Source organism: Trichophyton benhamiae (assembly GCF_000151125.1).
Source record: "Trichophyton benhamiae CBS 112371 chromosome Unknown Abenha-G-c-208f01.r1, whole genome shotgun sequence".
Classification (NCBI taxonomy): Eukaryota; Fungi; Ascomycota; class Eurotiomycetes; order Onygenales; family Arthrodermataceae; genus Trichophyton; species Trichophyton benhamiae.
In genome coordinates this window covers 523,157-541,233 of record NW_003315095.1, presented here as the reverse complement: position 1 = coordinate 541,233, position 18,077 = coordinate 523,157, and the positions used below count along the sequence as shown (strand labels likewise).

At 49.4% G+C, this 18,077-nt stretch overlaps 6 protein-coding genes across 6 annotated transcripts; 2 read left to right on the top strand and 4 right to left on the bottom strand.

The window, feature by feature from the left end:
• Nucleotides 1-476: 476 nt before the first annotated feature.
• Nucleotides 477-3,002, bottom strand: ARB_01449 (uncharacterized protein; the record flags this gene model as incomplete). Its single annotated transcript, XM_003012443.1, has 3 exons — nt 477-621; nt 683-1,353; nt 1,413-3,002. The coding sequence occupies 3 exons, from the start codon at nt 3,000-3,002 to the stop codon at nt 477-479; spliced, it is 2,406 nt and encodes an 801-aa protein (XP_003012489.1).
• Nucleotides 3,003-4,351: 1,349 nt separating this feature from the next.
• Nucleotides 4,352-8,091, bottom strand: ARB_01448 (uncharacterized protein; the record flags this gene model as incomplete). Its single annotated transcript, XM_003012442.1, has 3 exons — nt 4,352-5,035; nt 5,085-6,099; nt 6,161-8,091. 3 exons carry the CDS (start codon nt 8,089-8,091, stop codon nt 4,352-4,354), a joined length of 3,630 nt encoding a protein of 1,209 aa, XP_003012488.1.
• A 731-nt stretch (nt 8,092-8,822) lies between these two features.
• Nucleotides 8,823-9,032, bottom strand: ARB_01447 (uncharacterized protein; the record flags this gene model as incomplete). The annotated part of the gene is made up of 1 exon (XM_003012441.1): nt 8,823-9,032. The coding sequence occupies one exon, from the start codon at nt 9,030-9,032 to the stop codon at nt 8,823-8,825; it is 210 nt and encodes a 69-aa protein (XP_003012487.1).
• A 562-nt stretch (nt 9,033-9,594) lies between these two features.
• ARB_01446 (small nucleolar ribonucleoprotein complex subunit Utp14, putative) lies at nt 9,595-12,639 on the top strand (the record flags this gene model as incomplete). Its single annotated transcript, XM_003012440.1, has 1 exon — nt 9,595-12,639. One exon carries the CDS (start codon nt 9,595-9,597, stop codon nt 12,637-12,639), a length of 3,045 nt encoding a protein of 1,014 aa, XP_003012486.1.
• Nucleotides 12,640-13,088: 449 nt separating this feature from the next.
• On the bottom strand, nt 13,089-13,361 carry ARB_01445 (uncharacterized protein; the record flags this gene model as incomplete). Its single annotated transcript, XM_003012439.1, has 1 exon — nt 13,089-13,361. The coding sequence occupies one exon, from the start codon at nt 13,359-13,361 to the stop codon at nt 13,089-13,091; it is 273 nt and encodes a 90-aa protein (XP_003012485.1).
• Nucleotides 13,362-15,072: 1,711 nt separating this feature from the next.
• ARB_01444 (uncharacterized protein) lies at nt 15,073-18,066 on the top strand (the record flags this gene model as incomplete). The annotated part of the gene is made up of 5 exons (XM_003012438.1): nt 15,073-15,246; nt 15,322-15,804; nt 15,869-17,590; nt 17,657-17,718; nt 17,778-18,066. The coding sequence occupies 5 exons, from the start codon at nt 15,073-15,075 to the stop codon at nt 18,064-18,066; spliced, it is 2,730 nt and encodes a 909-aa protein (XP_003012484.1).
• Nucleotides 18,067-18,077: the final 11 nt, after the last annotated feature.

The following is an 18,077-nucleotide window of genomic DNA, read 5'->3' as shown; positions in this document are numbered from 1 at the left end:
GCACGAGTTAGAAAGAAAAGACAGACAGACAGACAGATAAAACTCCTGGAAAAGGGGGAGGGAGATGTCATGAAGACGTAAGCGGGTGAACGCACAAGCTGGATGAAACGTAATAAGGAGAAGGGAAAAGGGGGAATAAAAGGTAAGGGATATCTTTGTTACCAGGAAGGGAGAAAGATGTGATGGAACTTTTCCCACTTCCAACCTCAAACCTTTGCCAGCTACAACCGAAACTTGGAGGGGAAAAAGGAAAAAAAAATCCATAACCGTATATCAAGGCTGGATGGGTAGAATGGCATAAACGCCGGGCAGAAGGGAGGGAAAGGGTCGTCCAGACAAAAAAAAAAAAAAAAAAAAAGGCAAAACAAAAAGGGAACATAGAAACAAGAGGAAGAGTATTCGTTAAGACATGCCAAGCCGAGGAAACCAGAATCAAAAACTTTCCTCCACAATTAGAAAACCGTTTCAAGCATTATTTAAGACTTAGTCTCTTCCGCGGGCTTGCCAGCCTCTGGCTGAGCAGCCTCACCGGTGGGGGCATCATTCTTGTTCTTGACATATTCATCGTAGACAGTAAGAGCTTCGTCAACCTTGGCTCGGAGAGCAACGTCATCATCGACACTGGTCGAGTAAGTTAGCTTTGATTTTTATCAGGTATAGATGGGGAAGGGTGTGTTCTTACAGGCCGATCAACTCTGAGTTGTCCATTTCCAAAAGCATACCAGTGATTTTTCCGGCAAGCTCAGGCTGTTGAGCAAGAATCTTGGGGTAGATGGCTTCACCGAGCATCTGTTTCTGCTGGGGTTCGGGAGCAGCATTGAAAACTGCGAGGTTGATTGAGCCGGAGCCGGCTGCTTCATCGCGTGGTATACCCCCTTGTCCAGGAGCACCTTGACCGCGGCCACCAGGGCCAGCCCGGCCACCCTGTTGCATGGGCATGCCACGTCCCTGAGCGAAGCCTGGGGCACCAGGTCCACCACGCATTTGTGGGGCATTACCGGCAGCCGGTGGCATACCTTGCATTGGACCCTGGCCACGACCACCTCCACGGCCGAACGACTGGACCTGGCCGCCTATCTGTGGGTAATTTAGGCCGTTTGGAATTCCAGCACCCTGCATTGCGCCCATTGGGATACCTTGGCTACCCATGCCGAAGTTAGGAGGAAGCGGCTGGTTAGGGTTCATGCCACGGCCGCCCTGCTGTCCAGGGAACTGGGGGAACTGGCCAGGACGACCACCAGGCATTCCTGGCATAACCATACCAGCTTGACCAGCAAACTGCATTCCACGCTGAGCACCGGGGAGGAAACCTTGCTGGCCAGGAGCGCCATAGAAGACGGCAGGCTGCATGAACTATCTTTGGTATTAGAAAGAGAATCGAATATGTGTATATATATACGGGGAGCACTCACGGGTTGGGCCATTCCGGCGGCGGCAGCAACCTGCTGTTGGCGGATGGTGTTTCTAGCTTGGATACTAGCCTCGAGCTGGTAGATGTTAGTAAATTGACTTCTTATTAAATGTATTACCTTGGTACTTACCTGGCTCTTGCGAACATCCTTGCGTTGGGCCAAAGCAACGTAGAGTGGCTTTCCGTGGACCATGCGTTGGTTCATCTCGGTAACAGCCTTCGAGGCTTCATCTGGGTTGCTGAAGCAAACGAAACCAAAACCTTTACTCTTTCCGAGATGTTTCTTTTCAGGCTTGGTACTCTCGGTCTTTCCCTCAGTCTTCTCTTCGGATTTCGACTTGTCCTCAGATTCAGACTTAGACTCTCCCTTTTCCTCGGACTTATCACCGCCCTCCTTCTTCGCCTTCTCCTTATCAGCTTCCTTGTCCTTTTCGGTTTCGGCGGGAACGTCGACAATGGCTTCGCGCATGACCTTGGCGGACGTGATGTTTCCGTAGCTGCTAAAGAGCTCACGGAGCTTCTCATCATCGATATCGTCGGACAAGTTCTTGATGTAAAGGTTAACACCCTGGTACTTGGAAGCCTTCTCGATGCGAGCAGCTTCATACTGCTTTCGCAACTCCTCTTCACGTTCATGCTTCTTCTGGGCACGGCCGACGTAGAGCTTCTGACCCTTGAGCTCGTACTCGTTCAAGGCCTCGACAGCGGCGGAGGCGGCCTCATGGTCAGAGAAGTTGACGAATCCAAACCCGCGGCTCTTGCCGGTCTCATTATCACGGCTGAGGGTAGCAGAGGTGATTTCCCCGTACTTCTCAAAGAGACCACGGAATTCCTCATCGGTGACATCCTGCTCAACGTTCTTGACGTAGATGTTGGTGAAGTTGGCCTTCATCTCCTCGAACTTGCTCTGGCGATCCTTCTTGGCAATGTGGTGTCCAACAAAGACCTTCTTCTCGTTCAACAACATACCATTGACGTGTTTGATGGCATTGGTGGCGGCCTCAGCAGTTTCATAGTGGACGAATCCGTATCCTTTGGAGTTACCGTACTCATCCTGGGCAACCTTGCAAGAAAGAATGTTTCCAAAAGCAGCAAACGTGTCGTGAAGAGCCTTGTTGTCAATGGCAGTATCAAGGTTCTTGATAAAGACATTGCCCTGACCGGTCTTGCGGAGGGCAGGGTCACGCTGAGACCACATGATACGGCATGGACGACCCTTGATCAGGGTGTAGTTGAGGTCCTCAAGGGCACGTTCTCCATCAGCGGTGTTGTTGTAGTTCACGTAGGCATAGCCAAGAGAGCGTCTGGTAACAGCATCACGGCACACACGGATCGACGCGACCTGTCCGATGGAGGAGAAGAGCTCGTAGAGCATAGCCTCGGTGACGGAAGGGTCCAGCTCTCCGACGTACAACGAGGCAGAGTGAGGCTGTGAGGTCGCAGGAGCCGTAGTGCCAGAGGGCTCTCCGGCAGTTTCAGGAGCGGCCTCAGTGCTGGGAGCTGCGGCTGCAGAAGTGCCGTTGGCAGGGGCCTCGGTGGGCGCCTCAAGCTGGTCCGCAGGGACGTTGGTTGCGGTCTCTGGAGCAGACATATTTTCTAATGTTTTTCCGTGTTTTTTTGTGATTTTTTGGTTTGAATTCTTGGTCGCTTGGAAATCTTTTCGTATTGTCAATCAAATGGAAGAAGTTAGCAAAGCCAGATCAAGAAGCTTGAAAGAGAAAAAGAGGGGCACCGCGACGAATTCTCTTCAAAGGATACAGGGTGTGATCGAGCAGAAAAGGCAGAGCTGACGCGAGGCAGAGCGTCCTGCAGGCGAAACGGAAGGCGAGATGAGAGAAAGGTGAAGGGAGAGAGAGCAGTAGGAGAAGTGAAAGTAGCTGGGGTAAGTGTGCGGTGTGCGGGTTTTTGGACCACCACAAACAACCCACAACCACCGCCAACCGCCAGCGCCTCTCCTTTTCCCTTCTTCTCGAACGGCACTCGTTTGCAATGTCGAGGCAGCAGTAGGCGCAGGTAGACGTGGAGTCCGATGGTTTCTCGTGTGCTGGCAAAAACGGACGACGGGCTCGACGTGGGATGGCGAAGACGGGAGAAGGACTCACCAGGCGAACCTCGAAGAGGTGATGCTTGATATTTTTCAGGCTTTACGAGTAGTTTTCTGGTAGGGGAAGGGGGCAAAGGAAAGGAAACACTCGAAAGTGTTTCTAACGGACGGATAGATCACAGCCTGAGGAAGTACAAGTAGCGATGTTGGTGGTTGGAGGTTGGTTGACTTTTTTTTTTTTTGATATCTTTTTGATGTGCGAAAGAAGAAGAAGAGGAAGAAAAAAGTTTAAAAAAAAAATCATCAAAAATTTTTCTTTTTCTTTTTCTTTTCTTTTTTTTTTTTTTTCCTTTCCTGGCGCGAATAAGAGCTTTCAATGACTAAAATATGACTAATCAACAGAAATGATGAGTCAGTGATGAATAATGAATAATCCTAGATGACTAACAAATGACTAAGCAACTTATATATGAAAACGGAAGAAAGAAGAAAGACGGGAAGAAAGAAAGGAGAAGAAGAAGAAGAAGCAAAAAGGGGCGAAAGCAGAGAGATCAGTTGATAGTCGCTGCTCATGGCTTGAGGAGGTGGGCGGTGCGGGAAGTGCTTTCTGGCTTCATCTATTATTGACTGATGCTACAGCAATGAGACGGAGTAACCCCTGGCCATATAGATTGGTTAGGTAAGGGGCGTTTTGTCTCTCGGGCATACTATGGAGTACGACTATGATTGGTAATGGAGAAGACGAAGCATAAGGTCTATACACGGTGATGCCGACTACTAAATACATCTCCCCCCAGACGTCAACACCCCAGGCTCCAGTAAATGCAGTCCCAGGTCCGCTGCCAGTGACATCATGGCAGGAGGACACCGAGGATGATAGAGTATTCTCAAAATAATTAACTAAGGTCAAAGCCGGCGCCAGAGTTCACTGCATACATCAGCTTCTCTCGGAGTGTATTTGCACTGGTATACCGGGGTAGTTTCAGCAGATTGGCACAGGTACTCGCACTGGGCAGTCGTTCTTCATCAGAACTCGAGTCGCGAATGCTAAACCGGGGGTTCAAATGGCTGAAGCCCAAGAGCGGAGCCCGCGGCGTTGAGGTCACAAACTTGAGCACCTTCTGCCTGTCTTTGTTTGGCATTGCTTCGAGGACTTCCCAGAAGAGCTTGATTGTTGGGTGGTCCTGTTGGTCATCGCCCAGGACATAGATGCCGCTGTACACCGTGTTGCGGCGGAGGTCGTTGACGTCAATCTCGATTGCGTCTCCGCCGACAAGGCGCTGTAGCTCGCCTTGGTTGAACATAGATAGCCATGACGGCTGGATGATTTGACCTAGACCCTGGAGGAAGGCATTCGTTTGGAGGTAGGGTTGCAGTTGCAGTCGATGGCGTGCAATGTACGATATGTATACCAGTCTGTTCTGGTTAGTGACGGGGATGTTGGAACCCCCCGGTTTTAGTTCGCGGGTAATGGTTTGCGTCTTCTCTTTGCCTTTATCATCTGGCACTGACACTGTGTCCGTTACTGTGAAATTCAGAGCAAAGTCTTCCACGTTCCCAGGATAGTTCTTGAGTTGTAGCTATTGCAAGGTTAGCTAATAGGCCATCACCATAAAGGATGAAACTCACCAATCCTTGGTACAAGCTCTTATCGAGATCCTGGACGTCGTTTAGATTTGCTCGATAGGCAGACTCCCTCGATGCTGAGCCAGTGCCTCCAGTTAGAGCCCATTTCAGCAGAAAGAAGTTGGCAAAACTGACATCCACCAGGATGCCCTCGTAAAGGCATTTCCCTATAATACGCCCCAAGAACTCATACCGCTTCAACAATTCTCGGATATGCTCGTTCCACTCCGGACTCCGTTCAATAATCCCGGCTTCACGCAGCTGTGCCTTTTGTTGTTCAACAGAGGTTGGGTTTGGATAGAGGAGATGCTCATCGTTCTCTGTAAACATGCTCAGCGTTCCAGAAGGATTGAACGCATCGTTTATAATGCTTGTAAGAAACTCCTTGGTGACACCACCACCATCGATACCAGCTTCCACAGTGTCAAACTGGTCAATAAACGTAATCTGAATAGGCTCCTTGAATGCCTCCCCGAGTGGGTAAAATTGCTCAAAGGCATCTTCAAAAAGGTTTTCCCTCCGTATGTCCGCATGGTGTTTACTTAGGATATCTCGTGCCATGGCGATTCCTTCTTCTGTAATACCCGAGGCACCCTGAGCAATAGATAGTCTCCACGCGTCTGGGTCCACATACCCTTTCCTTCTTCGCACTTGATCTCGGTATATGAACTCTCGGAATATCTGCACCCTGGTGGTAAATGGTATGGAAAAGGGCATGTTCCGAAGGATCTCTAAGCGAGGTGCCACGGCTTCAAGCTCCTTCCGCCGAGAGGTTTGTTGCTGCCGTCTTCTTAGTATTTCCATTCGACGGATGTTCTGCTCCCTACTGGTTCCCACAAGCCCAAGTGACGAGTGGAGAGCCTCTTCGATATCTTCACCTTCCGGCTCGCTCTCATCGTCTTCATCTTGAAGCTGGTGTCTTTTCTCCTCCTCTGCGACCACAGTAGGAATAAAACCGGTCATGTCAAACCGGTCAGTCATGAGCCAATGGCCATCGGGGAGGAATCTTCGTCTCGAGCTATGAAGCTCGTTAGCTTATGGCTGTTATTAACGTACTTAACGGAAAAGGGCAGGCTTACTCTCGCTCGTGTATCATTCGTAATAGCCCTGTTACCAACCCCTTAAAATAATGTAGAGGTATCCCAGTCGCACCACCAAGGTTTTTACTCTGAAGCTTTCGAGCAACTGTTTGATTCGGTTCATGGGGCCCAGACACGCTGAAGTATTCCCGCATTTCAAAGGCCTTTTCGGTGGTCTCGGCAGCACTCAATTCAGATGAATTCCAGTAAAGCGTAAATGCAAGATTTGTCAGGAAAACTGTCAACTCTTTGACGTCACCCAGAGCAAGAGAGCTCTCCTTAGTCCAGGAGGTATATTTGTTGTTATTGGCCTCAGAAAAGAATTCGTCGTCATCTAAAACCTTGAGAAGGAAGGTGTAAAGCTCCAGAAAGATGAGTATAACGGTCCACTGTTGCTCTTGATCGCTCCACTGTCGCTGGGAGTCTTCATCCTCCCTTATAGTAGGTGGTAGAAGCATCTCTAGGATACCATTGGGGTTATGTGATACATTATAATAAACCCTTGTTGCCCTTGAAGCTTGCCAAAAGAATTTAATGGCAGGTAGTTTGGATGCACTTGACTGTGAATTCGCATGATTTGATGCTGAGCCAAGATAAAGCCACATACGTATTTCATCCCCTCGTTTAGGAAATATTCTCAACAGAGTCAAGGCATATGTTGCAAGGCTTTTGGCATCGTCTTCGCTAGTCTGGTGGACATCATTTTCTGCTGCCTGTCCCTTTCCAGCTATCGATAAGAGGTGTGTAATGCTGTTCTGGTTAACCAACGTCAAAACCTCATTCTTTACAAATGGCGGTAATGGTTTCAGCTCTTGGGAGGATTGGGCATCTCCAAACTCATCCGGATCAAGCCTCTGTGAGATGTATGTTGCTGCAGAGCCTAGAAGCATGGAGACAACCTTGACAAATAGAACCTCTGGTGTCTGGTTCAAAGCCTGCTCCCCTAGCGCATGTCTGTGAAAGTAGATAAAATACGCCAGAAGCCAGGTTCGGGGCTCAACTTGCTCTGCATGGAGGAAGGACTGAGACGACAGAAGATTGGTACTTATGACCGATGCCAGAAGCTTATAGTTCACCTGAGCTGCTATATCACTGATGGTCCCGAGGTAATCCTGAAGATGTGGAAGTGTAAGGTATGTCCGGGCAAACCACTCGTATACAACCAGTGTTTCTGAGGTGATTGGCTGTAACAGAGCAAGAACGGCTTCCGCAATGTTGTCTCTAGTCAAGCCCACGGCAATTTGGCCTGAAGACGGCTTTAGACGTGTAGTGAGCTTTGCCATGACATCATAGTACTTGCGCGCCTGACGCGCCATCTGCTTCGGTATCAATCTCGTGAGAAACACCAGAAGCTGTAGTAGGTCATCTATTGAAAAGGATATCGAGCTAATACGACTGGAAGCTTTGAGGATATCCAGAGTTGTCACCATCAGACGAGAGAGCATGGTCGTCCATTCTCCCTCTGTTGATAGTGCCGTGCTCTCAACCGTTCGTTGAAAACATTTGGAAAAGTACACCAACCTCACAGCATCTTCCTGACTTGTAGTCTGGACAAACTGCAGGAGAAGCTGTAGCTGCTTAGCGCACTCCAGGCTGCTTGAATATGCACTGCCTTGCTGTTCGGCAGCTGTGTGGTATCCGACTCCCCTAGCTTTCTCATGGTTATCCCAATCTTTGCGCCATACACTCCAAGTTGTTTTTCTGCTCTTATAGCCCCGCCATGTCCTCTGAATAGTCCGGCTCGAGGTTAGACGCTCTCGTTCTAGCTGGCGCTGTGCTCTCTCCTGCTGTGCAATGGCGAGTGTTGCCTGGGCCCCATGGCCGGATGGGGGCTGACGCTTCACAGGAGTGCTGGAAAAGGGGTTTGTAGAGCGGGTTGAGAGGTTGACCTGCCGAGGCCGACGAGTATTGCCTGTAAACGAAGGAAACATAGCGAAGAGCGCTTGGTAGATGGCAGTCGAGTATGTTATTGTTCACCTGTTTACTCCGTTCAGGGAGGAAGCATCATGTGGTGGGACGCCAGCAGTGATGAGCTGCCCAAAGAAACTAGCGTAGCTAGACGACGAGCAAAGTCTCCGAGGTTGGTCGCAAATGTCTAGCGCACGTATCAGTCAAACCATGGTGACTCCGCACACTCTCTCCCTATCTTCCTTTTTGTCTCCTCGAAGGCCCGCGGAGTTGTGCCTGGAAGAGGTAGCTTCCATGGTGGATGTGGATGAATCGGCCTCGCTGATGTTCCGGTTGAAGCGTTCGGGGTCCCGCAAGCCGCCACACCAAGGGACATCTTTGATTATTAACCGCTAGAAGCTGCTTTCACATATAGTTATCTAGATGATTCCACATGGTAAAAGTGTTCAAAGTATTTTCTAGTAGACATGACAGAGTTATGTTATAGGGTTGTCATATCAGAATTCTGTCTATATAACCGCACCCACTGCTTTGATCATACAAGCAACAAAAACGCCATGAAAACAGGAAATCCATAAACTCCAAGTACAGTGCTCCGTCTCTATCCAGCAAGGAGTTATTTGCCGGAAGAAATATGTAGTGTACAATCCCCAGGTTTTGCGTAGTTGTGTCGGTCATCCGTGTTCTTAAGGATCAGAGCTTGGAATAGAGTACTCCTGCGCAAAATAGGGCCAGTCGATAATATGTTGAAAAATTATTGTTTCTCGTCCTTGGTCGTTTCTGTTTCGACGGATTGCTGTTCTGCATCTATTTCCTCCTGGCGCAATCTCAACTCGTCGACCTCTGGCTCGTTCTCTTCGCTCCATTCCTTTAAGAAATCCTTGCCAGTGTATGCTCGTGGATACGTTGCCTCTTTGTGGCCGTGGTCAATTGTTTTCGTGTATAATGTCCTCGTCGGTTCCATTCGTTTCGTTACAAAGGGTGAAAGCTAACTTGGGTTAGCCTCCGGCTATGTCAATAGATTAGAGAATATATACTGACCTTGAAATCTGCAAGACCCTCAGGTACAACATATGTGCGGACCTTCTCCCACTCTATAATGTATGTTCCCTTCTTGCGACCAAAACGTCCCATTGATCCCGTTCGGTTACCTTTGTAATAGCCAGGACCAACTTGCTTTGTGGTCAATCGCAGGCGAGCCTGCATGCACTGTGTAGGTCTGAACATGGCTGGTCGAGAGGGGCCCTTCAATGTGTACAAAGCACTAGAACTCCTGCCCGTCTGTCCTCGCTGGCTGTTGGTTATCAAGTTGTGCTATTAATTGTCGAAATGAAAGCATTTTTTTTCCTTTGCGCTGAAAGCTTAAACCAATAAGCGCGCGGCTTTTTCTACGCCTAACAAAAGTGCCGCGGGACCCACTTTTAAAAATATTGATAGAGAAAAAAGTGGTTTCTTGATAAGTTGAACGGCTTTTGTTGTAGTTGCAGCTGAAGCTCATTCTTCACCGAGCTATTCTCTCTGCAGCAATGTCGGGAAGAAAATCGAATATCCTCAAACCCCAGGAGAAGCGGTCGAAATCTGCAACGAAAAGACGGCCGAAGAATAATTTGAATGCGCTTGCTACGGCAGAGAAACAATTTCCCACGAAAACAAAAATCCGCAGACACCGACTTGGTGATGATGAGTTCAGCCAGCCTACCCGAAAGCGCGTTATAAATGATGATGAAGATGATGATGAAGATGAAGATGCCGGTCGATCAAAGCGTGTACGACGAGACCAAGATGAGTCAGATATTGATGGAGGCAGCGACAGTGAAGGCAATGAGTGGAGGATAGGAACTGTTGATAGCGACAATGATAGCGATATCGACAGTGATGAGGCTATGGGCGAGAGCGATGAGGATAAATTTGAAGGATTTACTTTCCGTGGCAGCTCTGCAATGCAGAAAAAAGGCAGTAGCATGAAAGCCGCTCAAGCTCAAAAGCGCAAAATTAACACCAACCAATTTGACGGAGACGATGGTGATTTACTAAACGAGGAATTCAATGGCGCATCTGATGAAGAGGCAGAGGAAGAAGACGATGACCTTGGAGAGGATGCGGTCGATCTCGCAACCGCGTGGGACATGAATGAGGAAGACTCTGAGGCCGAGGCATCAAGAAGGAAAGCGTCAAAAGAGAAAAGAAAGCAGGTTGATACTATGTCTGAAGATGAAGATGACGATGGCTCCCTGTCTGCTGTATCTGATGACGAGGAGGAAGATGACGATGATGGGGAATCTGATACCTCTGAGCTGTCGATATCTGATAATGAAGGAGACACAAAGCAAGGCCTCACCAAGCTTCGAAGATTTGTTACCTCATTGGGACAAGACTCTGGGTCGGCTACATCTACGAGGCCCAAGACAGCTCTCCCAGGAGGAGACCCTACTGAATTTGGGCTGGCCCCCAGCCGGAAGCTTACTGTAGCTGATTTGATGCCCAGCATATCAGATTCACGCATGAAGGGCGCATTGAAACATATTGAAAATGACCCTTCCACGAAAGGTACCACAGGCATTCCTGGAAAATTAGACGTCCCTCTCCCAAAACGGCAACAGGATAGGTTAGATCGCGCAGCTGCGTACGATAAAAGCAAAGAAACTCTTGCCAGGTGGATAGAGACTGTGAAGGCTAATAGACGGGCTGAACATCTTTCTTTCCCTCTCCCGGAGCCGGATGGCCTGCAACCGTCTAAGGTTGTGGACTCCAAGCCTAGAACCAACCTCGAAACTACAATTCAAAATATACTGGTGGAAAGTGGTTTGGCAGACTCAAACAATGGAGATGCAGAGGATAAAATACAAGAATTTGAAGAGCTTCAAGCAAAGAAGATTTCAGTCGAAGAGATTCAAGCTCGCAGGGCAGAACTACGGAAGCAACGAGACCTACTTTTCCGTGAAGAAATTCGAGCAAAACGAATTAAAAAGATCAAGAGCAAGGCTTACCGCCGTGTTCACCGGAAGGAGAGGGAGAAATTGGAACAGATGGAACATGAAGCACTGGCAGCCGCCGGGGTAGACATGGATGAAGAAAATCGGGAGCGCAATGACAGGATACGCGCGGAGGCGAGAATGGGTTCAAAGCACAAGGATAGCAAATGGGCCAAGAGCCTGAAGCAGACAGGCCGAACCGCGTGGGATGAAGACGCCAGAACGGAAATGGCTGATTTGGCAAGAAGGGAGGAAGAGCTGCAGAAGCGGATCCAAGGCAAACATATCGTCGATGAGGATGGCGAATATCTATCGTCAAGCTCTGAAGACGAGGACGACAGCGATTCGGATATGCCAGGATTCAAACTACGGGAGAAGGTGGACAAGCTTGAAAGGGATGGAACGGACCCCAAGGATTCAGGCCCATACTCAGGGCTTTTGTCCATGAAATTCATGCAGAATGCCGATGCAGCACGAAAGGAAGCGAATGAGCGCGAGCTTCGGGAAGTTAAACGTCAACTCAACGGCGAGGAATCTGGCTCGGAAGAGGAAGATTTGCAGGAGGAGGTTGGCCGCAGAAAGTTTGGCACACAGAGCACAAAGTCATCTAATAAGCCTTCCGTGAACCTATCACAAAAGGAAGACGAAGGAGGTCAAGTCAGGAATGAAGGGGCTGAAAACGCTTCCAGCTCAGACTCCGATATTGATATCCGTGCTACCCCCAAACCTAGGCAGCAATCCAAAGCGGCTCCGAAGAAGACCGCTCGCCATGGCTTCGAAGGGACCAAGCAGCAATCTCCAGAGGACGATGAAAACCCTTGGCTGGCGGAAACTTCCAAGAAGAACCGATCAAAGAAGAAAACAGTCGGTGCCGCGGCAGATGTCAGCCTAATTGAAAACTCCGGCTCAATTGTTGCCCAGGAGTCCAAGCAGCAACAACGCTCCAGGCAGGGATATCAGAATGGCTCAGAGAAAGCTGAAGTTGCCAATCGGCCTGTTGATGACGACGAGCGGTCCGACGATGAGGACAAGGCCACCATGCCCGTGCTTCTTCGCAACGAAGAGCTGATCAAACGAGCATTCGCCGGGGACGAAGTGCTGGAGACCTTCCGCAAGGAGAAAAAGAAAACCGTGGAAGAGGAGGACGACAAGGTGGTTGAAGATACACTGCCTGGATGGGGCAGCTGGGCCGGCGCTGGACTGAGCCGATCAGACAAGAAGCGGGTTAAACGCACGTTTACCACCGTCAAGGGGATCAGCGCAGACAAGCGGAAGGATGCAAAACTCGACCGGGTTATCATCAACGAGAAGCAGGTGAAAAAGGTAAGAAAAACTGTTGGCTGTTGGCCCCTTTCTCCCCCCATTTTTCCTTCTTCGCAAACATCAGTGCATTCTGACACGTTCTTCTTGCACCAGAACAACAAGTATCTCGCATCCCAGCTGCCGCATCCCTTCGAGTCCAAGCAGCAGTACGAAAGGGCTCTGCGACTGCCTATTGGCCCCGAGTGGACGACCAAGTCAACCTTCCAAACCGCAACCAAGCCTCGCGTGATGATTAAACAGGGGGTTATCAAGCCAATCCAGCGTCCTACATTGTAGATTACCACAGACCTTATCGTGTACTTACTCAGCCTTCCGGGAGCCAGCAAGAGATCTATCGCATCTCGCTGCCGCTCCCTGCCCGTTGTCCGGCGTGTGACGACCCATCCATCCATAGAGAAAAATGAATGTCGGCAATGTTCAACCACTCTGTTTTTTGTTTTGTTTTGTCCTGTTGTCCTGTTGTTGGCCATGGCCCTGCACCCTGCACCCTGCATTATGCAAGCAAGAAAGCAAGCAAGCAAGCAAGCGTCCGGCATCCAGCATCTAGATCCTCCGCGTGGGGGGGCCCCATCGTTACGGGAGCAATGGAGAAGCAGCAGAAACGAGAAGCGAGGCGCAAGATCTAAAACTACTTGTAACATCCACCCCCAGAGCTCACGGCAGCCGCAAGGTAAAGTAGTGCCGGAGACATGGAATGCTCGCAACGCCTGCCACCGGGCGTCATCTCAGTAGTATTCTCTTTGCTCTCGAGAACAAACATCCGCTGCCCTTCCTCGCATCCAACAGACGCTCGCCTGTGTAACCCTTCCAGCACCCGCAGCGTTGACGGCCGGCTTGGTGACTCCATCAGCTGATGGCTGCGGCTTCACAGATGCATCCCACAGATCTGCCATGAGGGAAACCACGCCATCACCATCACCACCACCATCATCATCACCACCGTCATCATTATGGTCCTCATGAAGAGGTTTGCCACACCCCTCGAGATCGAGCATCATCTTGTGGCCATGCCGATCGGTGTATTCCCTCTTTCTTTTTGCTTTAGTCGCACTAGCTAACTTACTGCTCCGTAGTTACCGTGGTGACGGAGGCTGTCTGCTCAGGGTCACCAGCCACCAGCTTCCAGGATTCCAAAGTCGACCAGCTTGGGGGCTGGGAATTCCATGGTGATATGTTCGGAAGCACTCGACCGACCCCCAGCCACAGAGCAGGTCAGAGCGGTTGCCATGCCGTATCCAGGGTCAAGCCGACGCTTAGCACGCACGATGCCTATTCTGGAGGATATCGGACGATGCTCAACCGGCTGTGATTCTGTCTACCAGACAATCGTTGCTTGTCGTTCGCTAATTAGCCTCTCCCGAGGTGGGGAGGATTATCAAACAACATGGACGCTAGCCAGCAGAAAACATGATTACAATTGCTAGTCACCTAGGGCAACCCACGCATCAGTCAACATATGCACCGAGTGAGATCGAGGGTCCATGCATGCATTGCCAGTAGATTCAGCCGCAGTACTCCGTCGAGTTACATGGTACCGTCATAGCAACCGCAGTGTTGCGGTGTCACAAGGATTGCGTCCAACCAATTTTAGCTCCCGCAGCGCAAGGGAGGCAGGCAGAAGCAAAGTGCAGCACAGGGAGAAGAACCAGAACCAGACGGAGGCCATTCTCTTATCTGGGAAGATCTAGCAGGCCATCAGTCCCCCTTGCGGCTTCCCAGTTTCCGTTGATCCGCCGCACACTTCGATCAGCACGAGAGAGAGAGAGAGAAGAAGAAGAAGAAGAAAAGTCAGTCGTGGACTCTCATGATATTACTATTATAGAGGCGTGTTTCCTGTAGGGCATCCTCTCCCACCGATCTTCTGCTTCTTCTCTATCCTTCTCATACCCTTTGATTCCAGTTCGTACATGGAGGTCACACTTTGATATCTGCCTTCGCCACGTTTTTTACCTCCTATACTAAAATAAGTCTTAACGAGTGGGAATAGGTAAGTAAAAAATTCGACTAGCTCACCCGAGCAGTCAGCGCATGTCATGTCTGCCCCATACTTTGCATATATCGAGCTCATCTGGACCGCTTTCCTCCGCCTCATGCGCCTACTTGCCGCTCCACTCCTTGATGGTTGTTTTTGTTCCTTATCACCAGAACCCTTGGCTTGCTGGCCCTATGTCATTCTTCCCTCTCTATGGTCTCGACACACCACTAATACCTACCTCCTTTCTTCCCATTCCTCCGCCTGACACTATTCTCTAATACCTAATACCCTTTCCCTCTATCCATCCGTTCCAATGAGGCTCCAGGAGAACTTCCTGCCACAATGTCTGCATTGCTCGTGTGCCTTGCCCTTCCCACATGCGGTCTACATATGCGCTTGTGGGGAGGTCATCTAGGAGCTTGTATATTCCCGTTCTTGACCAGATGAACGGATTACTCCATTTCTCCACCTGCAGCAGACTTGTTTATCAAGGCTTAGATGGAGTTCGCTCTTGGAACTTCTTCAAGATGCAACCATATATCAAGGAGCCGGACTACGCTATTTTGATCTATCCTTTCGTGCTTGTGGCTGCATCCAGCATCCCCTTTGATATTTAAACCCCCTTACTCGGTGTCCCAGGCACCGTTGCAACTTGTATTTTGCATTGCGAAAGTGTTCTTTTTATTTTTATTTTTCCTATCATTTCTACCTCAAGCCCCTTATTCCAACGCACGATGAAACCATACACTACACTGCCAGGAGTGGCAGTGCTAGTGTCTCTGTTAACTCAGAGCGCACATGCGGCCCCTTTCCCTTCCAGAGCTGATGTGGTTCATACCCGTGAACAGGAAAGTGCTGCAAGGCCACAGCCCATCGTATATAAGCACGAGCGAGGGGTGAGCAACGAGGTACGCTGTCACCAGAATTTTAAAGATCACTCAATCTTCCTTTTGTCTGAAACACTAAGATAATTTGACCGTCAGATTCAATACTTACCGCCTGATCCCCAAGGGCACCCTACTATCATCCCATTTCCTACTCATATCTCTTACGTGACCTTCAATTCACGGCCAGGTGCTATTCACCCTCCATATCCTCATCTAGATATTAGTGAAGCTAGCTTCAAGGCAGAAGATTCTACTTGCTGGTACCGCGGCAAGCCCTGTGAAGGAGTACCACATATCCCCATTGTGAAAGGATTTGACTCCATAGAGAAGAGGTCTCCAGCACCACAACGACATCCCCCAGCGCCTACCAAAGCGACAGCTGGGTATCAGTTCACCAACTGTACGAGTACCTCCAACCCTGGACCAACAGCAACATCTCCAACTTCAGGGATTCCAAGCCAACCTAGCGCACCTCCGGCAACAATGGCGGGCCAGGATATCTTCCAACCAATTGCGAAGGATCCTATTCCTGCCAACATCAAGTCAAGGGATGACCATCCCGTTAAGGCTAACCACATTGTAAGTTGCCTATATAATGTGAGTATTTGTGATTTTCTGTCATTAACTAACCACAACCTTTAAGGAAAATCCCACTGGTCCAATCTCAACCAACAAATTTTACGCAAATTTCTTCCTTGGTAACCAGACCTCGACTACTTTTACTCATCCATACACTATGATTTGGGCAAAAGGAGACAAGAACGCATCTAGCTTCGGCATGGCCATATCCCATGTTGAACCGTCTCAAAGGGCCACTGGGGAGCCTAACAATAAACTCCCGGGAAATCCCGTCAGGTATTACATCAACCCTGTTGGTATCAAGTCTCTCGTTCTCTCAGCGTCTGAGCTCAAGGAATCAACCACCATGTCTGTGGCCAAGCCTCAAGCTTTCTCTGCGCAGGCTATCCTTCGTCCAACGGGAGGATCCAGTGAAAGTATCACCTTCCCGTTGGTCCAGGGTATGGGTTTCATCACTGCTATCTACAATAACTTGCAGCCTGCAATTCAGTCAGCTGTCCTTTTCCGAAAAGTTGAGCCAGCTGGATCTCCCCAGGGTGGTATCTTCAAGTACAAGATTACTTTGGAAGACGATAAGAACTGGCTCCTTTACGTTATTCCCGAAAACGGCGCTGACCCCAAGTTGAAGCTTGAGGGCAACAAGCTCATCAGTGGACCTACTGGCTTCAAGGGTGTTATCCAGGTAGCTAAGAACCCCTCTGCTGAGGAAGGCGAGGGTATCTACGACAAATCCGCAGGATCTTATGCTACTGACATCAAAATTTCCGGCTCTGTCGGCACTGATGGAACAGGTACCTATAAGTTTTCTTTTGAAAAGGCAGGAAAGGGTGCTCCTCTTGTTATGTACGCTCTTCCACACCATGTCGAGTCTTTTGACGATGCGACCAAGAACACCAAGAAAAACATGAAGCTTAGCACTACCACCAAGGGTATGGCCACAGCCTGTGTTGGAGATTCATGGACGATGGTAGAGGGTAATCTTCCTCTGTCGATGGACTTTGCACCATGGAAGCCCGGCTCATCCTCACAAGTTACCCTTTCTGAGGGTGCAAAGAACGCTATCAAAGCTGTTGCCGGAAACGAATTGTCGCAAGACATGGAACTGCAAACAAACCTAAACAGCATGTACTTCAGCGGTAAGGGATTGAACAAGTTCGCCGGCGCCATCTACACTGTTCAGGAGCTTGTGGGAGACAAGGCTGCTGCTTCAGGCCCTCTAAACAGCTTGAAGGAGTCGTTTAAGCGCTTTGTTGACAATAAGCAGCAAATTCCCCTTGTCTATGATAACGTTTGGAAGGGTGTTGTCTCCTCTGGTACCTATGAGAAGGGTGATACAGGTCTTGACTTTGGAAACACGCTTTACAACGACCACCACTTCCACTACGGTTACTTCATTCTTACTGCTGCTATCCTTGGAAAACTGGATCCTGCTTGGCTGGATGCTAACAAGGCATACGTTAACATGCTCGTCCGAGACTCTGGAAATTCTGTCGACAATGATGAGCATTTCCCCTTCTCTCGTGCCTTCGACTGGTACCACGGCCACTCTTGGGCTAAGGGTCTCTTCGAGTCCTCCGACGGTAAAGACCAGGAATCCACTTCTGAAGATACCATGTACGCATACGCCATCAAGATGTGGGGAAAGACCAGCGGTGACAAGAGCATGGAGGCTCGAGGAAACTTGATGCTTGGAATCCTTGCCAGAACCTTGAACAACTACTTCTTAATGAAGAACGACAACGTCAACCAGCCTAAGAATTTTATTGGCAACAAGGTTACCGGAATCGTAAGTCGTCACTCTTATCCCAACAGAGTATTGAACTGTCCCTATTAACTCTAACTTCTTCTCTAGTTGTTTGAGAACAAGATTGATCACACCACTTACTTCGGTGCCAATCTCGAATACATTCAAGGGTAAGCCACCAGCCCATGGTCCTGTTAGAAGATATCATAAATACTGACCTTTATAATAGCATTCATATGCTTCCACTTCTGCCAAACTCTGCCTATACTCGAAGCGCAGAATTCGTTAAAGAAGAGTGGGAGGCGATGTTTGCTTCTGGTGCAGCCGCCCCTGCCGAAAAAGTCACTGGTGGTTGGAAGGGTGTCCTCTATGCCAACTTGGCCATCATCGACCCCGAAGCCTCCTGGAAATACTTTGCCCAGCCCAGCTTGGATCTCTCCTCGATTGATGGTGGTGCCAGCCGTATCTGGTACCTTGCATATGCTGCCGGTGAGTATTCTACCTACATTGCTTTATGATACAAGCTCTA